The 17485-nt window shown below is 45.0% G+C and overlaps 1 protein-coding gene across 1 annotated transcript in view; it reads left to right on the top strand.

Annotated features, from left to right (window-relative positions):
* Window positions 1-16583, top strand: part of LOC123995013 (monocarboxylate transporter 10-like) — a 57982-nt gene extending 41399 nt beyond the window's left edge. Inside the window, exons 4-6 of the mRNA XM_046298214.1 lie at window positions 11129-11272; window positions 11533-11761; window positions 12937-16583. Coding sequence (XP_046154170.1) covers window positions 11129-11272; window positions 11533-11761; window positions 12937-13178 — 615 coding nt within the window. The 3' untranslated portion in view covers window positions 13179-16583. The remainder of the gene's footprint in view (window positions 1-11128; window positions 11273-11532; window positions 11762-12936) is intronic.
* The last annotated feature ends 902 nt before the right edge of the window (window positions 16584-17485 follow it).

Raw genomic sequence — 17485 nt, 5'->3', positions numbered from 1 at the left:
GCCCCATCCCTGGGCTCTGTCAGTGTCTAGCCCCATCCCTGGGCCCTGTCAGTGTCTAGCCCATCCCTGGGCCCTGTCAGTGTCTAGCCCCATCCCTGGGCCCTGTCACTATCTAGCCCCATCCCTGGGCTCTGTCACTGTCTAGCCCCATCCCTGGGCCCTGTCAGTGTCGAGCCCTAGCCCCATCCCTGGGCCCTGTCAGTGTCTAGCCCCATCCCTGGGCCCTGTCAGTGTCTAGCCCCATCCCTGGGCCCTGTCAGTATCTAGCCCCATCCCTGGGCCCTGTCAGTGTCTAGCCCCATCCCTGGGCCCTGTCAGTGACCCTCCCTAGCCCCATCCCTGGGCCCTGTCAGTGTCTAGCCCCATCCCTGGGCCCTGTCAGTGTCTAGCCCTAGCCCCATCCCTGGGCCCTGTCAGTGTCTAGCCCCATCCCTGGGCCCTGTCAGTGTCTAGCCCCATCCCTGGGCCCTGTCACTGTCTAGCCCTAGCCCCATCCCTGGGCCCTGTCCTGGGCCCTGTCAGTGTCTAGCCCCATCCCTGGGCCCTGTCACTGTCTATCCCCATCCCTGGGCCCTGTCAGTGTCTAGCCCCATCCCTGGGCCCTGTCAGTGTCTAGTCCTAGCCCCATCCCTGGCCCTGTCAGTGTCTAGCCCCATCCCTGGGCCCTGTCAGTGTCTAGCCCCATCCCTGGGCCCTGTCAGTGTCTAGCCCTAGCCCCATCCCTGTCAGTGTCTAGCCCCATCCCTGGTCCCTGTCAGTGTCTAGCCCTAGCCCCATCCCTGGGCCCTGTCAGTGTCTAGCCCCATCCCTGGGCCCTGTCAGTGTCTATCCCCATCCCTGGGCCATGTTAGTGTCTCGCTCCATCCCTGGGCGTCCATCCCTGGGCCCTGTCACTGTCTAGCCCCCCTGGGCTCTGTCATCCCTGGGCCCTGTCACTCCCTGGGCCCTGTCAGTGTCTAGCCCCATTCCTGGGCCCTGTTAGTGTCTATCCCTAGCCCCATCCCTGGGCCCTGTCAGTGTCTAGCCCCATCCCTGGGCCCTGTCAGTGTCTATCCCCATCCCTGGGCCATGTCAGTGTCTCGCTCCATCCCTGGGCCCTGTCACTGTCTAGCCCCATCCCTGGGCTCTGTCACTGTCTAGCCCCATCCCTGGGCCCTGTCAGTGTCTAACCCTACCCCGTCCCTGGGCCCTGTCAGTGTCTAGCCCCATCCCTGGGCCCTGTCAGTGTCTATCCCCATCCCTGGGCCATGTTAGTGTCTATCCCCATCCCTGGGCCATGTTAGTGTCTATCCCCATCCCTGGGCCATGTTAGTGTCTATCCCCATCCCTGGGCCCTGTTATCCCCATCCCTGGGCCCTGTCTATCCCCATCCCTGGGCCATGTTAGTGTCTATCCCCATCCCTGGGCCATGTTAGTGTCTATCCCCATCCCTGGGCCATGTTAGTGTCTATCCCCATCCCTGGGCCATGTTAGTGTCTATCCCCATCCCTGGGCCATGTTAGTGTCTATCCCCATCCCTGGGCCATGTCAGTGTCTATCCCCATCCCTGGGCCATGTCAGTGTCTATCCCCATCCCTGGGCCATGTCAGTGTCTATCCCCATCCCTGGGCCATGTCAGTGTCTAGCCCCATCCCTGGGCCATGTCAGTGTCTAGCCCCATCCCTGGGCCATGTCAGTGTCTAGCCCCATCCCTGGGCCCTGTCAGTATCTAGCCCCATCCCTGGGCCCTGTCAGTGTCTAGCCCCATCCCTGGGCCCTGTCAGTGTCTAGCCCCATCCATGGGCCCTGTCAGTGTCTAGCCCCATCCATGGGCCCTGTCAGTGTCTAGCCCTAGCCCCATCCCTGGGCCCTGTCAGTGTCTATCCCTAGCCCCATCCCTGGGCCCTGTCAGTGTCTAGCCCTAGCCCCATCCATGGGCCCTGTCAGTGTCCAGCCGCAGCCCCATCCCTGGGCCCTGTCAGTGTCCAGCCGCAGCCCCATCCCTGGGCCCTGTCAGTATCCAGCCGCAGCCCCATCCACGGGCCCTGTTAGTGTCCAGCCGCAGCCCCAGCCCGAAGCTTCGATATCATCAGGAAGACGGGGGAACAGCTGGATTGTTTAACCTTTCAGGAAGGGAGTGCTCACCTCAGTGTGCAGGGACTAACAGAGCTGCTAATCCTAGTGGGATATTTGAGCTATTCTGTTTTCCCTCAGCTCCTCTGCTCTGGTCAAAGTGCGGAGTCTAGCCCTTTAGTGCCACAGTCCGTGTGTGTGTGTGCCTATTCCCCCTCATCCGTAGCCAAGTCCCTCCCCTATCAGCTGAAGACTGGGAGTCTAAAGTCCTGAAGAAGCTTTCCCTCTCACACTATTCCAGGTATTTCACATATTGGAGAATTACATAGTGTATTTCACCACGTACGACTGTGTTCCTAGAGGTCTGATTAAAAGGGAAAGGCATTGCCAAGGACAAGTTGAACTGTATGTTTTGCAGGATATGTGTGAAGTCTGGATGGCATTGGTGTGCAAAGAAACGGGGCAGGCGGCTGCAGATCCAGTCAGTGCATGGATTGTGTTAAGGTAGCCTACCAGAGGCAGTGCAGGCCAGCGTTCTCAGTGCTTCCTAATTACATTCAATCATGAAACTTGTTTATCAAATTGGAAAGTTTATTCAGCATTTACTTTGATGTTGGTTTTGCACCACTTTGTTTAAACTCACCAGTGGCAGTGACTAACTGCCACCACTTTGACAACAACAGACGAATTTGTCACCAGCTGCTGTGTGCTGGAGGGAAGAGTGTTTTGGCCTGGAAAGGTTTATCATAAAGCTTTTGGAGAGGGCGGCAAGTAGCCTAATGGTTAAGAGCGTTAGGGGTTAGGTACCTTGCTCAAGGGCTCAATTGCTCCTGCAAGTCGGTCTGAATAAGAGCGTCTGCTAAATGACAAATGTAAAATAGTGGCTGAGCTGCAGACAGTTAAACAAGCATTGTGTATGTGCCTGGGGGGTTGGGGGGGTGTGTGTCATCGAGCATGACGGTTGTGTTGTTGGTTTGTCTGTGCAATGTCACACTCTCTCGCATGCACGTGCGTCAACGTTCACTGGCGCTGTTGTTTGTGTGCCTCGGTTGTTTATTGTTTGCTGGTCAGTGTGGGTGTTTATTTAAGGAGGGTGGGATGTTCCTGGGACACCTGGTCGGTGGTAAGCAGTAGGTCACGTGGTTAGGCCACATACTAGAATACGCGATCACAGACGGGGACATGGCCCAAATGCCAGCCTATCCCCTATATATTCACTACCAGGGTCCCCTAGTGCTCTAGTCGAAGTAGTGCACTACATAGGGAATAGGGTGGCATTTGGAAGAGTCAACATCCCCCAAGGTTATGTGGTTGATAGGGAGGGATGGTGCCCACTGGCCAGTAAGTAAAAGGCAAGTGAGCCTGAGAGCAGGTGCCCTAGCAGTATTTAAGGGCTAGGTGTTGCTGGGTAGTATAATGGCCAAGCACAGCAGGCCTGGCGTCTGAGCCAGCAGGGAGTGGGACACCCTGTGGACTGGAGGAATGTTGTCTGTGGGCTGTAGTACTATATCCTCCTGAAACCAGACTGAAGGTGGAATAGAGGCTCTTTGACTGGGACACAGCAGGAAGGGGTTTGGATGTGGTGTTGGTGTCCTTGGAGGCTGCAGCTACTGGCAGGGATCCAGGTACCAGGCCGGGGCCTCCCAGGCAGCCTCCCCAGCTCTGGGCCACACCGATTGGTGCTCCCGTGTAGGAGGGACCGGCAGAGGCCTGGAATCGACATCTGGGCCGCATTTCACATGCTCTGATACACTACGACCGCAACTATGCAGCCCACAATAGTTGCGATGGTGATTTCGCTTTGCCTGTGAATTGAGCAGAAGGAGTTGCAGTGGCTGCTATAAATATTATATAGGGATACAATGCCTTCAGAATGTATTCATACTCCTTGACTTATTGCACATTTTGTTGTTACAGCCTGAATTCAAAATGTATTAAATGCAGTATATAATTTTTCTCACCATCTACACACACACAACCCCATAACAACAGTGAAAATATTTGTTTTTGAAAATGAAATACAGAAATATCTCATTTAGATAAGTATTCCCACCCCATTTGCTATGACACTCCAAATTGAGCTCGGGTGCATCCAAGTTAGAGTCCACCTGTAGCCAATTCAATTGATTGGACATTTTAAAAATAAACACCTGTCTATATAAAGTCCTACAGTTGACAGCGCATGTTAGCGATTACTGTGACATTATTGCAGGTATCCCTTGGGCTTTGTCAAGCGCCATCCATAGTGGTTTTAAATGTATCCTGTGTAGGGCCTCTGATCGAGGACTCATGCCGCGGGTAGAGACAGACCGGGCGGGAGCGTTTTGAGATACAGTTTCTCTGGGATGCCATCGGGCCGCAAGCAAAGATGGGAGAAGAGGAATATTGGCACAGGGATACTGAGGTGGATTGCTGAGGAGGAATGGAGGAAAATAAGAGGTGGCAGAGAATGAGGAAAGCAGAGTTGGATTTAAATTTGAGGAAGATGGTGATTTAAAAGTGGAGATGGGGTGCTGAAGAAGATTGGTGTCAAGTGCAAACAGTGAGCCGTGTATCAGACCAAGTTCTGGGGGTTAAATGGAAGTGAATGAGGGAGAGTGAAGTAAGGTGGAAGGTGTGGTGAAGAACTCTGAACCCGAGCCTGACATCAATGGACATGATAAATTGAATCTGTTAAGGTAACCTGTAGTGGACTTTGATATTTGTTTGTAGTTTCTTCTGATCAGAGGGCGCGGGCGTTGGCCCTGTCAGTGTCTGGTCGGGGGGGTGGTTGTTGTTTCATTCTCTGAAACATGACCTGCCAAACTGCTCCTTAATACCTGCCCGCTTAACCTGGATACCAGCTGCATCAATGTGTCGGAGGAAACACAGCTCAACTGATGACCGAAGTCAGCTTGCAGGCGCCAGGCCCGCCACAAGGAGTCACTAGAGTGCGATGAGCCAAGTAAAGCCCTCTCCACCAAACCCTCTCCTAACCTGGACCACGCTGGGCCAATTATGCACTGCCCGATGAGACTCCCGGTCACGGCCGGTTATGACATAGCCCAGGATCAAACCCGGGTCTCTAGTGACGCCTCAAGCACTGCGATGCAGTGCCTTAGATCACTGCGCCACTCGGGAGGCCACAAGGTGATGGGTTTTGAGTATATAGGGTTAGTTGGTAGGGTAATTCAAATGTATTTTATTTCTTTATTTTCCCGGTTCCCCTTTCTCATTTTGTATCACAGTGTAATATCTATACTATAGTTCAGTTGGAGGCAGTAATGCAACATTTTGGATGCCAACTGCCATTAAATATCACAGAAGTGCATGTTAGAGCAAAAACTATACCATGAAGTCCAAGGAACTGACCGTAGATCTCTGAGATAGAATTGTGATTAAAGCATATACAGTGGGGAGAACAAGTACTTGATACACTGCCGATTTTGCAGGTTTTCCTACTTACAAAGCATGTAGAGGTCTAATTTTTTATCATAGGTACACTTCAACTGTGAGAGACTGAATTTAAAACAAAATTCCAGAAAAATCACATGATTTTTAAGTAATTAATTTGCATTTTATTGCATGACATAAGTATTTGATACATCAGAAAAGCAGAACTTAATATTTGGTATAGAAACCTTTGTTTGCAATTACAGAGATCATACGTTACCTGTAGTTCTTGACCAAGTTTGCACACACTGCAGCAGGGATTTTGGCCCACTCCTCCATACAGATCTTCTCCAGATCCTTCAGATTTCGGGGCTGTCACTGGGCAATACGGACTTTCAGCTCCCTCCAAAGATTTTCTATCGGGTTCAGGTCTGGAGACTGGCTAGGCCACTCCAGGACCTTGAGATGCTTCTTATGGAGCCACTCCTTAGTTGTCCTGGCTGTGTGTTTCGGGTCGTTGTCATGCTGGAAGACCCATCTACGACCCATCTTCAATGCTCTTATTGAGGGAAGGAGGTTGTTGGCCAAGATCTTGCGATACATGGCCCCATCCATCCTCCTCTCAATACGGTGCAGTCGTCCTGTCCCCTTTGCAGAAAAGCATCCCCAAAGAATGATGTTTCCACCTCCATGCTTCACGGTTGGGATAGTGTTCTTGGGGTTGTACTCATCCTTCTTCTTACTCCAAACACGGCGAGTGGAGTTTAGACCAAAAAGCTCTATTTTTGTCTCATCAGACCACATGACCTTCTCCCATTCCTCTTCTGGATCATCCAGATGCTCATTGGCAAACTTCAGACGGGCCTGGAGATGAGCAGGCTTGAGCAGGGGGACCTTGTGTGCGCTGCAGGATTTTAATCCATGACGGCGTAGTGTGTTACTAATGGTTTTCTTTGAGACTGTGGTCCCAGCTCTCTTCAAGTCATTGACCAGGTCCTGCCGTGTAGTTCTGGGCTGGTCCCTCACCTTTCTCATGATCATAGATGCCCCACGAGCTTAGAGAGGTTGGAGTCTGTTTGAGTGTGTGGACAGGTGTCTTTTATTCAGGTAACGAGTTCAAACAGGTGCAGTTAATACAGGTAATGAGTGGAGAACAGGAGGGCTTAAAGAAAAACTAACAGGTTTGTGAGAGCTGGAATTCTTACTGGTTAGGTGATCAAATACTTATGTCATGCAATAAAATGCAAATTAATGACTTAAAAATCATACAATGTGATTTTTGTTTTAAATTCCGTCTCTCACAGTTGAAGTGTACCTATGATAAAAATTACAGACCTCTACATGCTTTGTAAGTAGGAATACCTGCAAAATTGGCAGTGTATCAAATACTTGTTCTTCCCACTGTATCTGGGGAAGGGTATTAAACTATTTCTAGAGTGTTGAAAGTTTCCAAGAGCGCAATGGTCTCTATCATTGGGAAATGGGGAGAAAAAAAATATGGAACTACCCAGACTCCGGTCGGACGGGGATGCCTGCTCTAGACTAGCTGAGCGACCGGGCAAGAAGGACCTTGTTCAGGGAGGTTACTAAGAACCCAATGACCACTTTGGCCGAAATACAGAGTTCCTTGGCTGAGATGGAAGCCTCAAAGCTGTAATTGCTGCTAAAGGTGCTTCTACAAAGCATTCACTCAGGGATGTGATTACTTGGTGCCTTCAAAAAATATTCATACTCCTTATGCCACATTTTGTTGTTACAAGCCTGATTTTTAAATTGATTTAATGGATTTTGTTCTCTGCCATCTGCATATTAATACCCCATAATAACAAAGTGTAAACGTGTTTTTAGCAATGTTTGCACATTTTCTTGAAAATGTAATATACATATCTCATTGACATGAGTATTCCCCCTGAGTCAATACAAGTTAGAATCACCTTTGGTAGTAATTACAGCTGTTAGTCTTTCTGGGTAAGTCTGTAAGAGCTTTCCACACCTGGATTGTACAATAAAAAAATTAAGAAAATAAAAAAATATTAATCTTCAAGCTCCGTCAAGTTAGTTGTTGATCACTGCTAGACAGCCATTTAAGTTTTGCCACAGATTTTCAAGACAATTTGCGTCAAAAGGCAGTAGTCCTGGTAAGCAGCTCCAGTGTATATTTGGCATTGTGTTTAGGTTATCGTCCCGCTGAATTTAGTTAATCAAATCAAGTTTTATTGGTCCCATACACGTGATAGGATTAAGATACCATAGAACCGTATAGAATACAGTTTAAGTCGGAAGTTTACATACACCTTAGCCAAATCCATTTAAGCTCAGGTTTTCACAATTCCTGACATTTAATCCTCATACAAATTCCCTGTCTTAGGTCAGTTAGGATCACCACTTTTATTTTAAGAATGTGAAATGTCAGAATAATAGTAGAGTGATTTATTTCAGCTTTTATTTCTTTCCATCACATTCCCAGTGGTTCAGAAGTTTACATATACTCAAATTAGTATTTGGTAGCATTGCCTTTAAAATGTTTAACTTGGGTCAAAAGTTTCAGGTAGCCTTCCACAAGCTTTCCACAAAAAGTTGGGTGAATTTTGGCCCATTCCTCCTGACAGTTGGTGTAACTGAGTCAGGTTTGTAGGCCTCCTTTCTCTCACATGCTTTTTCAGTTCTGCCCACAAATTTTCTATAGGATTGAGGTCAGGGCTTTGTGCTGACCACTCCAATACCTTGGCTTTGTTGTCCTTAAGCTATTTTGCCACAACTTTGGAAGTATGCTTGGGGTCATTGTCCATTTGGAAGACCCATTTGCGACCAAGCTTTAACTTCCTGACTGATGTCTTGAGATGTTGCTTCAATATATCCACAATTTTCCTTTCTCATGAAGCCATCTATTTTGTGAAGTGCACCGATCCCTCCTGCAGCAAAACACCCCCATAACATGATGCTGTGCTTCACGGTTGGGATGGTGTTCTTCGGCTTGCAAGCATCCCCCTTTTTCCTCCAAACATAACAATTTTCATTATGGCCAAACAGTTCTATTTTTGTTTCATCAGACCACAGGACATTTCTCCAAAAAGTATGATCTTTGTCCCCCATGTGCAGTTGCAAACCTTAGTCTGGCTTATTTATGGCTATTTTGGAGCAGTGGTTTCTTCTTTGCTAAGCGGCCTTTCAGGTTATGTCGATATAGGACTCGTTTTACTGTGGATATAGATCCCTTTGTACCGGTTTCCGCCAGCATCTTCAGAAGCTCCTTTGATGTTGTTCTGGGATTGATTGGCACTTTTCGCACCAAAGTACGTTCATCTCTAGGAGACCGAATGCATCTCCTTCCTGAGCGGTTTGATGGCTGCGTGGTCCCATGGTGTTTATACTTGCATGCTGTTGTTTGTACAGATGAACGTCGTACCTTTAGGCGTTTGGAAATTGCTCCCAAGGATGAACCAGACTTGACTTTTGATTTTCCCATAATGTCAAGCAAAGAGGCACTGAGTTTGAAGGTAGGCCTTGAAATACATCCACATGTACACCTCCAATTGACTCAAATTATGTCAATTAGCCAATCAGAAGCTTCTAAAGCCATGATGACATTTTCTGGAATTTTTCAAGATGTTTAAAGGCACAGTGTATGTAAACTTCTGACCCACTGGAATTGTGATATAGTGAAATGGTCTGTCTGTAAACAATTGTTGGAAAGATTACTTGTGTCATGCACAAAGTAGATGTCTTAACCGACTTCCCAAAACTATAGTTTGTTAACAAGAAATGTTTTGGAGTGGTTGAAAAACAAGTTTTAATGACTCCAACCTAAGTGTTTGTAAACTTCTGACTTCAACTGTATGTAAACATTATTAAAGTGACTAGTGTTCCATTCCTTAGAATGGCCAGTAATTTCTAGTCTTTGCCTATAGGCAGCATCCTCTAATGTGCTAGTGATGGCTGTTTTTCAGTCTCTTGGTCCCAGCTTTGATGCACATGTACTGACCTCACCTTCTGGATGATAGCGGGGGGGAACGGGCAGTGGCTCGGGTGGTTGATGTCCTTGATGATCTTTTTGGTCTTCAGATGCTTTAGGTGTCCTGGAGGGTGGGTCGTTTGACTCCGGTAATGCGTTGGGCAGACCGCACCACCCTCTGGAGAGCCTTGCGGTTGCGGGAGGTGCATTTCCCATACCAGGCGGGGATGCAGCCCGATAGGATGCTTTGAATTGTGCATCTGTAAAAGTTAGAGGGTTTTAGGTGACGAGACAAATTTATATAGCCTCCTGAGGTTGAAGAAGCTCTGTTGCGCCTTCTTCACCACACTGTCGGTGTGGGTGGTCCATTTCAGTTTGTCAGTGACGTGTACGTCAAGGAGCTTGACGCTTTCCACCTTCTCCACTGCGGTCCTGTCGCTGTAGATCGGGGGTGCACCCTCTGCTGTGTCCTGAAGTCCACGATCATCTCCTTTTTGTTTTGTTGAGTGAGTTGTTTTCCAGGCACCACACTCCCAGTGTCTGTTGGAAAGCAGACTGAACCAGGTTTTCCTCTAGAATTTTGCTCTCCCGTTTTTCTTTTTATCAACAAAACAAACTCCCTAGGCCTTGCCGATGGCAAGCATACCCATAACATGACACAGCCACCACCATGCTTGAACATTTGAAGAGTGGTACTCAGTAATGTGTTGAATTTGCCCCAAACATAATGCTTTGTATTCAGGACAAAGTGAATTTCTTTGCCACATTTTATCCAGTTTTACTTTAGTGCCTTATTGAAGACAGGATACATGTTTTGGATGATTTGTTTTCTATACAGGCTTCCTTTTTGCTCTGTCATTTAGGTTAGTGTTGTGGAGAAACTACAATGTTGTTGATCCATCAGTTTTCTACTATCACAGCCATTAAACTATTAACTGTTTTAAAGTCAGCATTGGCCTCATGTTGAAATCCCTGAGCGGTTTCCTTCCTCTGTGGCAACTGAGTTAGGAAGGATGCCTGTATCTTTGCAGTGGCTGGGTGTATCGATACACCATCCAAAGTGTCATTAATAATTTCAGCATGTTCAAAAGGATATTCAATGTCTGCTTTTTTTTTTTTTAAAATGTACCCATCTACCAATAGGCGCCCTTTGCAAGGCATTGGAAACCCTCCCTGGTCTTTGGCTGAATCTGTGTTATAAATTCACTGCCCGACTAAGGGACCTTATAGATATGAGGTAGTCATTCAGAAACATGTGAAACGCTATTATTGCACAGTGAGTCCATGCAACTTATTATGTGACCTGTTAAACACATTTTTACTCCGGAACTTATATAGGCTTGCCATAAAAATTGGGATGAATACTTATTGACTCCAGACATTTCTGCTTTAAGTTCTTTATTCAATTTTGTTAACTTTTCTAAAAACATAATTCCACTTTGATATGAGGAGACTGCCCCCCCCCCCCCCCCCTAACAACTACAAACACATACTGTGTACTCTCACAAACATGTAGATCCTCCTTATAGCACATTGAACACAATGTGCCAAGATCATTGTTCTATGTTCCATATATCTTCCCATCGCTCTTATGACGTCTAGAAAGTGATCAATTGTAAGCATCTACTAGCCTTTTGTGTCTGTTTTCCACTAGACGTGCCATTTGATTCGGCCATAAGTGCATGTGGCAGCTGTGTTCTGATGTGACTGAGTACTGACGAGACGCTTGTGTCCTTTGCGTCTGACCCATAGATGAAGCATGTTGAGGAGCGCTTCGGAGAAGACGCCAACAAGGAGGTTCTGCTCATGTGCATCGGCGTCACGTCCGGCGTGGGCCGCCTCATCTTCGGCCGGGTGGCTGACTACGTACAGGGAGTTAACAAAGTCTACCTGCAGGTAAAGTCTACTAACCTCGGTCTTGCACAGGTCATGACTAGGTCTAAGATGCCCTATTCCCCATATAGGGCACTACTTCTGGCCCGATGACACCCCACTCTCCATAGTCTACTATGTGTAGAATTTAGGGTGTACTTTCAGATGTAGCCTGAACCCCATGTCATAACCATTACTCTGATTTAATGCAAAGAAGCAATGCTGCTGTGTGCATCACATTCATGTCACCTCTCTGACATCCCCTCCGGTCTCCTCCCGCCCAGGTGTCTTCGTTTATGGTCATCGGCGTGATGTCCATGATGATCCCTCTGTGTCATGTGTTCGGGGGGCTGATCGCGGTGTGTCTGCTCATGGGCCTGTTCGACGGCTGTTTCATCTGCATCATGGCCCCCATCGCCTTCGAGCTGGTGGGCTCTCAGAACGTGTCCCAGGCCATCGGCTTCCTGCTGGGCATGATGTCTGTGCCCATGACCGTGGGGCCTCCTATTGCAGGTACAGTTAAGCAGTCAAGCCGGTTAGCCGCGTCTGAGATGGCATCTGTTTGAAAGATATTAGCATTTAGCTTGACGCTGTAAAACATTTCTCCCTGGAGTATGATTCTGAGCTTTAGTTGTTTTTCTATAAACCTCTGGTTCCACCTGGTGTTTCTGTGCAACTGTGAAAGTGAAACACTCCATACTCTACCATACACAAAGGAACCTAAAGAAATCAATTCAGAACATGGCAACTTTGCACCTTCTACAATTACAACTTGGAATGAGTAGAGACATTATCTTGTGAATATGATACTTGTGTATGAAGTTCTATACCTTGTGGAAGATGCATACATTTCACCACTGGAATGTTGACTGCACAGATGTCCATTTATGTTAATCTCGTTCTAATTTGGATATCATTCATATCCACATGAGTCATGTGCAACCTGTTTGCACTGTATTACAAAAAAAGGCATCAGGTTTTTTCTCTGAAATAGACTAGCATTCCAGGAAGAGAGGGACACCGGGTGGTAGAAGCAGGGAATGCAGGAAGTCATGCAACCTAGTGATGTTAAGGGAAGGAAACCACAATCCACAACGCGGGGGGGTCAGACAGAGGGGCCTAAATAGCCCTGACCCCAATCCACTCTGTCTTCACTAGCCAGTAATAATCAGCTCTTTGTATTAAAAGAGTGGGTATACACTAACCCACTACCACTGGGCAAAAGCTGGTTGAATCAATGTTGTTTTCATGTAATTTCAACCAAAACGATGTATGTTGAATCCTTGTGGAAAACTGATTGGATTTGCAAAACATCATCAACATAAGTGCATTTGGGGGGGGGGGGGTTTCAACCAAATGTTTACCTAAATCCAATTACATGATTTATTTCATTTTCAATGTGAATTCCCATTAGTTGACAACTCAACGAAATGTAAATCAAAACTAGACGTTGAACTGACGTCTGCCCAGTGGGTACTTGGTATCACTCTGTCCCAGCTCAGATAAGCCTACCTTTTTGTTTTATATCTGAAAGGACCAAATAAAGGTGTTCACTGTGGTTTGAAGTTATGGACTCAGGACTGGGGCATGCTATTGCTGACATGTGGGGATTGTTCCTTGTCGTTAGGACACAAAATGATAATGGATGAACGAGTCCCAGATATTTATGTCTCTCTCTCTCTCTCTAGGGTTCCTGAGGGACAGGCTGGGGAGTTATGACGTGGCCTTCTATTTGGCTGGTATCCCGCCTATCGTCGGTGGGGCTGTGCTGTGTCTGATCCCCTGGGTGGAGGCTAGGCGTATCAGGAGAGAGCAGGAGGAGGCAGCCAAAGATGGCACCCAGGAGCAGATGCTGGAGTTCAAGAGGAACAGTGGGGGTCAGGGAGATGCACTAGCAGTGAAGACCGCAACCCCCGAATCTGTCATCTAAGTCTCCCAAAACACACTCAAAACACACTCAAAACACACTCAAAACACACTCAAAACACACTCAAAACACACTCAAAACACACTCAAAACACAGATGCACCGTGACATATTCATATTCACTCGCAGGAACTTGGAACTGCTGATTTATCATATTTTTATATGAAACAAGTATAGATGAAATATGTATTGACCCGTGTATGTGTAAACAATATTTTAATGGCTGCTTTTGCAGGAGAATGTGGGGCAAATGCTGAAGTAATACTACATATCAGTTACACATAGATACTCAACAAACACAATTGAACATGAAGGTGATCTTGAAGAGCTATGCATCTGATTGTTTTCCAATCTTGCAGCTGTTGAATTAACTTGAAGGTTAAAATGGAAAATGAGAATCTCACTTATTTTAATATTTCTTACAAGGGAACGCACGCTTTACTTGGGTGCTCTTTGAAGTCTGCAACTACTTATTTACATGAGAATAAGCAGTGGCCAGCCTCGCTAGAAAATGCCCTCGTTTTCAATGTGCATTTAAAAAAAAAAATTAAGGGCATTGAGGATCATTCTCTTCATTGCCAAGAAATGTTCGATACAAGCTTGAATATAGTTTTTAGGCTTTGCAGAATTTTGAAAAGAAAAACAAACTAGATTTAAATATATATTTCCAATAAACGCTAGGGACATATAATTAACCATATATGGTAAAAGAAACTAATATATCTAAAAATAAAAATAAATCAAATGATCCCATAAGTAGTATAGGTAAGTAAAGTGTGTTTGGGACACAGATGTTGCTTGTCTTGACAACAGTATAACAAAGAATCTACTGCTAAGTAGAATTTAACTGGGGGGGGAAACAGCTGCTTTTTAAAAGTCAATCCTTTTCTGTTTATAGCACAGAGTGATCTGTGGGGGATTGATACTCTCTTAAAACATGCCAAGATTGTGAATTTGTGAGTAATGAGGTATGACCTGACCATACAATATCACTTCAAAGAAGTGCTTTATGAGATAATGGGTGGGGAGGTAGTTAGTTCCTAGTGGTTGTAGGGCTTACTATTGTCTTAGTTTAAGGTCACCTTGAAGGTGCTTGAGCACCTCAAGGGAGCAGCTTGAAGCACAATTACAGCGTCCCACCCATGAAATATGAAACGTCATCTCAAGGCTGCAGTACTCTGGACCTGAAATAAGCCTGACTTTACCTGAAGCCGTGTTCAGTCGTTAGTATCTCTGATACAGTAGAACTTGAATGCGCCATACACAGTGCCTGAGAATCCTTTTCAGTGTTTTTGAACCAGAACCACCATTGTCATTTTGTAATCATTAGTTTATAGCAGCTCAGAACAGGATTCTCAAACGGAACGTCTGCTTGTCTGACTATGCAACGTGAGTAAAGGATGAACGTCAGTGTTGATTATATATAAGGAGTAATTGACATGAAACGGAGATGAATGAATTATGAATAGATTTTCTATTGTTGATGGCAGTATTTTGTCCAGCACATATAGGCTAGTAAACCAATGTTATATTTTCATATCTTCTAATTGTAGTAGGCTCACTGTCCACCATATTTCAAATGTAATTTGATATGTAATCATTGAGAAATGTGACCATTAGTCAAGTTAACCATTGACTATGTGTGCTCAGTTCATTTAGCCTTTTATTAGGAAAAATATATTTGTTTTAATGATATTTTTCATATTTGTATTTATTTTTTTCTAGAATTTGTTTTGCGGCTGATGTCATGCCATAATTAATTGGGGCGTTCCTTTCTCATATTATTTGATGTTTTGAAGACCAAAACAACCTTTTGTATTGATTATTTTGGGTGTGCCCTTGAAATGTAAAGAAAATGGCTGATTGTCTATGGTCAATACTATTTGCCAAAGCACCACCCTCAGGATAGTTTATTAGGCCTTTCAAACATGTTATGTTTCAAATCACCCTCCTGAATTTCAACAATCATTGATAATTATAAAGATTGCTCTTGGAGAACTTGAAGACCCACAACTTTTACAGAGTAGGATTTTGACTCGACAATCCCTTGACCACTAAGCACGCAGAAAAGTCATAACTTATCAAAATCCAAACTATCCAGCTCTGTAGGTCATTGGTTTCACCAAGGCAAGACTTGTGACACAATCTACCTCGGATGTCATGCAAATTTCTAGTGTTTTGTCCTACACAGTATTTGCAGGACAGAAAGAGGCTTTCAGTTCAAACCATTACGAAACATGACCATCACGTGTTGTTTGGGCAATATTTCCCTTCCACTGTGTGTCTTTATACAGTCGATATCCAAACATTAGGAGAGACTCTGTAGAAGAGTCTTCCGGCTTCCTAGCCATCACTGTTTGCTCTGAACGGGATTGCTGCCTATCTGTACTACAGAAAAGTGTTTGTCTGAGAAGTACGGTACTTCGGTGGATTTTTGTGACCAGGGAAATGCAAATAAAATGATTAATTCTGAGAAAAAGTTGCTATCTTGAACTTAAATCTTGCTTTGGGAATGATCTGTTTTTTTTTTAATGCTTTGAATTTCCAGTTTAGATGTAGTATTTTTTCTATCGATGTGAGAATTAGATAATACCCATGTCACAAGGAATGTTTCGGATACATTTTTTGTTTAGTTTTTCTAACCAAAGTTCATCTTTTAGTTATAATTGCTATATTATTATTCTTACTTTACATCCTAGACATACGCAGTTGCACAATTCACCGATGAAAGCCTCAGGTAATTTCTCAAGTAATAGAAATTCCTGAAATTGTACCCTGGAGCTTTTACTGAGATACCTCTTTGCCATACACATCTTTAGTAATTATTCATTACATTATCTCGTACTGAATTAATTCCTTTTGGGAATGTCCCAGTATTTTAGATCCTATGAAAAGATTTAGTTTATGCATGTTATATTTTTAGTTTAGTGGCTAAAGTCTAAATTCAACAGCATATTGTTTGAAATGATTCAATGAGCATGTTTCTAGTTGCATATGCAGGTTATATATAGATTTTATTCAAACTCTTTTGCTCTTCACAGGTGTAATTCCGAGTGTATATCTATGCCTAATGCAACTAGAGTTCTACCACACTGTAATGTCACAAAAAATGTCAACTTTGCGGCTTTCACTTTCACCCCATGTTATGTGCATTGTTCTTCTCTCATTTTATTTCTTTACACTATATGTATTTCTTTACAGATACAATATATATAAATGTCTTTCAAATACACTTTATATTGCTGATCATTAAAATCTCTTTGCTTTATGTAGTTATTTCATTTGATTGCTTTTCTAATTGCCTTCATAATTTTATTGCATTATTTAATGTTTTAATTTGATTGTATGATATGTAATATGTCATGGTACTATGTACAACTGAAATTAAAGTACATTTTTAACAAAGTAAGGGTATGTTAGTTTGTTTCTTGAGTTTCTCTACATCACTCTCCAGTTGCATCATGGGAAAATTATACCTCCTAATTTGAGCCTAACAATGTCTCTCAACCTATAGGGCCTGGTTTATTTAAGCTACTTTATGCATGTACACACACTGGAAAAACAAAGTGTTTGCTGTAATCCAATGTCAATACTGGACCATCCTTCCTCTTAACACATGTTTCTCACACATCTGTCATACAGGGAAGTCAGACTCTTGCCAAAGCAAGCCAGCAAGTATAGATGGCCAATCTGCGTGGCCAAGCACAACTCCAACACCATTAAATTTGCTGACGACACAACGGTGGTAGGCCTGATCACCGACAACGATGAGGCAGGCTATAGGGAGGTCAGAGACCTGGCAGTGTGGTGCCAGGACCCCAACCACTCAACGTGAGTAAGACAAAGGAGCTGATCGTGGACTACAAGAAAAGGAGGGCCGAACACGCCCCCGTTTCACATCGACGGGGCTGTAGTAGAGTGGGTTGAGAGTTTCAAGTTCCTTGGTGTCCACATCACCAACAAACTATTATGGTCAAAACACACCAAGACAGTTGTGAAGAAGGCACGACAACACCTTTTCCACCTCCGGAGACTGAAAAGATTTGGCATGAGTTCCCAGATTCTCAATAAGTTATACAGCTGCACCATCGAGAGCATTCTGACTGGTTGCATCACCGCCTGGTATGGCAACTGCTCGGCATCCGACCCTAAGGCGCTACAGAGGGAAGTGCGTACGGCCCAGTACATCACTGGGGCCAAGCTTCCTGCCATCCGGGACCTATATATTAGGAGGTGTCAGAGGAAGGCACAAAAAATGGTCAAAGACTCCAGTCACCTAAGTCATGGACTGTTCTCTCTGCTACCGCACGG

This window comes from Oncorhynchus gorbuscha, linkage group LG14 (assembly GCF_021184085.1).
Source record: "Oncorhynchus gorbuscha isolate QuinsamMale2020 ecotype Even-year linkage group LG14, OgorEven_v1.0, whole genome shotgun sequence".
In the NCBI taxonomy this organism is placed as follows: Eukaryota; Metazoa; Chordata; class Actinopteri; order Salmoniformes; family Salmonidae; genus Oncorhynchus; species Oncorhynchus gorbuscha.
This window is presented reverse-complemented; position numbering and strand designations above follow the sequence as displayed.